At 40.5% G+C, this 3990-nt stretch overlaps 1 protein-coding gene across 1 annotated transcript; it reads left to right on the forward strand.

The window, feature by feature from the left end:
- Positions 1-722: 722 nt before the first annotated feature.
- Positions 723-1676, forward strand: LOC146342806 (olfactory receptor 6X1-like). The gene has a single exon (XM_084808000.1). The coding sequence runs from the start codon at positions 723-725 to the stop codon at positions 1674-1676; it is 954 nt and encodes a 317-aa protein (XP_084664126.1).
- The last annotated feature ends 2314 nt before the right edge of the window (positions 1677-3990 follow it).

A 3990-nucleotide genomic window follows, 5' to 3' on the forward strand; every position in this document is an offset into this window, starting at 1 on the left:
CAGTTAGTCATAAGTAACTTGTCCAATCCTTTTTTCCCCATACCATATCTCCTTTCCATCTGTCACTTCCAATTTTATGTTTGTTCATTCATAATATATCTTTTTTTAACTTATTAACTAACTTACTAATTAAAACTGTAGCAAATTCCACTGCCTCCCTCCTCCTCCTCCTTCTGCTATCAGATGCTTTAGTCTTTCTGTTTATCCCAGTATATGAATGTCTATTCTCTCTCTCTCTCTCTCTCTCTCATCTATCTATCTATCTATCTATCTATCTATCTATCTATCTATCTATCTATCAATCATCTATCATTCTATCTATCTATCTATCTATCTAAACTATGTATCTATCATCATCTATCTAGGTTAAATTGCTTTAAAATAAAGGAATATGAATCTGTAATCATAGAATTCTAAAGATCTACCAAGGTTTGAGAAGTTACATAATCCACATACTTGGCTTGAGAACTTGATCAGCATCCAAGAGCCAACCCTGGATTAAGTGTGTTTTCTTGGGCTTTTTTTTTGGGGGGGGGTTACTCCATTCCCCATACTATATATATGTGTGTGTGAGTGTGTGTGTGTGTGTGTGTGTGAATACAAACAATATTAGAATAATTTACATGGTGCTCTGCAGTTTATGAATAGGGTAAAAAAAACCCCAATAAGTATAATCTCAAACACTTTTCTCTGATTTGTGATTTCTCTTAAAGATCCCAGTTATGAACCTGACCAATTGTTCAAGGGTGACAGAGATCACACTTGTTGGATTGCCACCTGTTTGGGGAACAAACATAATTTCATTTGTTGGTGTCTTCGTGCTCTACCTCTCGTGCATCACAGGGAATGGTCTCATCATTGCAATGGTGTGTGTGGACCGCCAGCTCCAGAAGCCAATGTACTTTTTCCTTAGCAACCTCTCTCTCATTGAGAGTGGACACACCACGGCCTTTATCCCCAAAATGTTGGTCAACATTCTATCATCCAAGAACACCATCTGCTTCTACTGCTGCATGGCTCAATTGTACTTCTATTTCCTCTTTGGTGTCACAGAATTTTTCATCATTACTCTGATATCCTTTGATAGATACTTAGCCATCTGCCATCCACTGAGGTACAACACCATCATGACCTCCAGTGTCTGCCTTAAACTTGCACTTGCAGCCTGGTTTGGGGGCTTCTCCTCCCTCTTTTATCAGATGGTGATGCTGCTGAAGCTTCCCTTCTGTAGCTCCAACATTGTTGACCATTATTACTGTGACAGCGGAGCTGTATTGAAGATTGCAGGTGGTGACACATATCTCATTGAAGCCCTCAGTTTTCTGATTACTGTGGCTGTGGTACTGAGCTCCATGCTTTTCACAATTGTTTCTTACATCTTCATCATCTCTACAATTCTCCGCATCCCTTCAGGCAGTGGACAGTGGAAAGCTTTCTCCACCTGTGCCTCTCATCTTACAGTGGCCAGCATCTTGTATGGGTCTGTCATTTTCATTTACCTACGGCCTTCAGTCAGAAACTCATCTTTCAGTGTAATCAAGATTGTCTCTGTATTGAACACCATGGTCACCCCAGTGCTGAACCCTTTCATATATACTATCAGGAACAATGAAGTCAAAGATGCCATATGGAGAGCTTTAGGAAGGAAGTCAAAGAGGCCATATGGAAAGCTTTAGCAAGGAAGACTCTGGAATTTCCTGAAATCTGAACATTGGTCTGTGTTTGGGAAGTCATGAAGATTGATCCAATAGTGATAGAGCTTAGTATCATAAGCTATGAAGTTAGCTATCCATTCTTTAACTGAAGCTGAACACCAAGATGGGTGTAATGTGGAATGGTACCATTTCAAAACAATGCGTGTGAATAAGAGGGGCATCCATTCTCTCTCTCTCTCTCTCTCTCTCTCTCTCTCTCTCTCTATATATATATATATATATATATATGCTAACACATTCTTCTAGACTCTGAATTGTTCTTGTTCTGGAGGTGGGGAGGGCATATCTGAGAGTTTCGATAAAGTAATGATAGTCTTGATGTAATCTCTATCATCAGTATTAAGTACCTGAGGGAGCTATTTTATGTTCAGTAAAACCTTTAAAGTTTTATATAGCTGTAGGTTCATTGCAGGCCTTTGTGTGAGTGTATCCTTTTCAAACCTACATGTTTTTGATTCTTTTTGTGCTGCCTGTCACATGTTAGTAAATAAAAGGTTTTGCTCGGGAGAGCAGTGTATTTATTCCCCTTCGTAGTTTTAATGCTGTTGAGTGCTATTCTCTTAACCTTGCCTGTAGTTGTCTTTTTCAGAGCCCTTAGGGCACAATCCTATTGGGATAGTCAACCACTTCTGAACTTGGAGGTGACCGACTATCCAATGCAATATCCACCATGCTCTGGCCACCCTGCATTTGCAGTTACATGGCCGATTTCGTCTGTCTAGCCAGAGATCCCCAGAGCAGGGGGATGGGGGAGGCCAGCTGGCACATAGGAAGCATCCTAATGGCACTTCTGCCATCACCTCCCTTCCCTTGCCCCAAGAATGCTCCCTTTCACCCCGTTCCACACTGCTCCTATGAGCGCCTACGAGGGGAGGCGGTTTTCTGGGAACTGACCTCGGAGTGCTGGCTCTGAGCTCGGTTCCCCCCAAACAAAAATACCCTATCCATCTAGCCACTGTCTAGCAGCCATAGGATTGTGCCCTTAATGCATTTTTTCTTTTTCTTTTCATCACTCAATTGTGTGTTACGTATAATTCTGTATTTTTCTGTCTTTCTTTAGTGGTTGATTTTATTTTCAACACATTGCAAAAACAAACCAACAAACCGCACAGCAGGCCTAAAAACAGCTTGATACCATTTCTTTTTCTTTCTTCCTTGTTTTATTTAAACAGCAGAAATCTCATATATAAATGCACACTGCCAGTTTTCAAATCCATCAAATGGCTGTGGTGTAGAGAATACCTGGTCCTCCTGGGGAGTGAATTGTGTTACTGCAGCACCTCCACAGAGAAGGACCTTAAGCTGACATCATCCTCAGCTTTTTACATTTTTAGAAGTTAATATCAGCACATTAAACTGAGATCAGAAATGAATGGTTAACCAGTGTAGTTGGATGAGTTTTCCCCTTCCTGTGCATGAGTTTATGTCTGTGTAGATAGAGTCCCTTTCCATACACACAGATTCTGAGGCAGAGACATGTTATAGCGATGGTTGATTTTCATGGATGAATGCAAAAGAAAAAGTATTAGTCTAATGCTGTATCCATAAGGACCCTGTCAGGTTTCTGACAGTGGAGGACACAACCTCTAATTCTTTAACAATTATCAACAACTTTTACATTTGTAATATAATGACAGCTTCCATTTAGAACATAAGAGCATGCTGCTAGAATCTGAATATTTCTGTTGGTTGTTATTGTTGGTGTTTTTAAACAACGGTGCCTTCCCCCCCCTTTTCCGACTAGTCCCCCTGAAATCTGGGAGTGCTCAAATCTCCCCCCACCAACAACCTGACCCATTGAGCTCTGCCCACCCACAATACTCCATGGCTTTCTGTGGGTTTTCAATATCACTACAACCCTAATCATTCTTTTTTAAAAATAAAAATACTGAGATTATACAGATATACACTTCAAATTACAACAGTGAGAATGCAGTACAAGATTCCATCCTATCTTGAAAATTGCATCTCTTTCTAATTGGATTTTTATCCCTTGATTCTTCCATCATGGAGCTCAGGTCTGCATATGTTGGTGTTTCCAGGAGGTCACCCATCCAGACACTGGCCACAGCCAGACCTTAGTTTTTGCAAAGCTGCTGCATGATGTGCCTTTAGATCATACCTTAAGATATTCATGTTTTTGTGTGCTACAAATAAAACCAATTTCCTGACCTTGTCCCTTTCTGAGATTTCCTTTGGTCTATCCTATATACTAATCAGAAAGACATTCTCTGAGTGCTGGTCCTTAGGTAGCCAAAAGACCTTCGGCTATTGG

The sequence above is a fragment of the Heloderma suspectum genome, chromosome 6 (assembly GCF_057233095.1).
Source record: "Heloderma suspectum isolate Gila_16-S chromosome 6, 16-S_ref, whole genome shotgun sequence".
NCBI lineage: Eukaryota > Metazoa > Chordata > Lepidosauria > Squamata > Helodermatidae > Heloderma > Heloderma suspectum.

Bases quoted from the DNA above. Each gene is read 5' to 3' on its own strand.
- LOC146342806 (XM_084808000.1), top strand. From the start codon at position 723: ATGAACCTGACCAATTGTTCAAGGGTGACAGAGATCACACTTGTTGGA.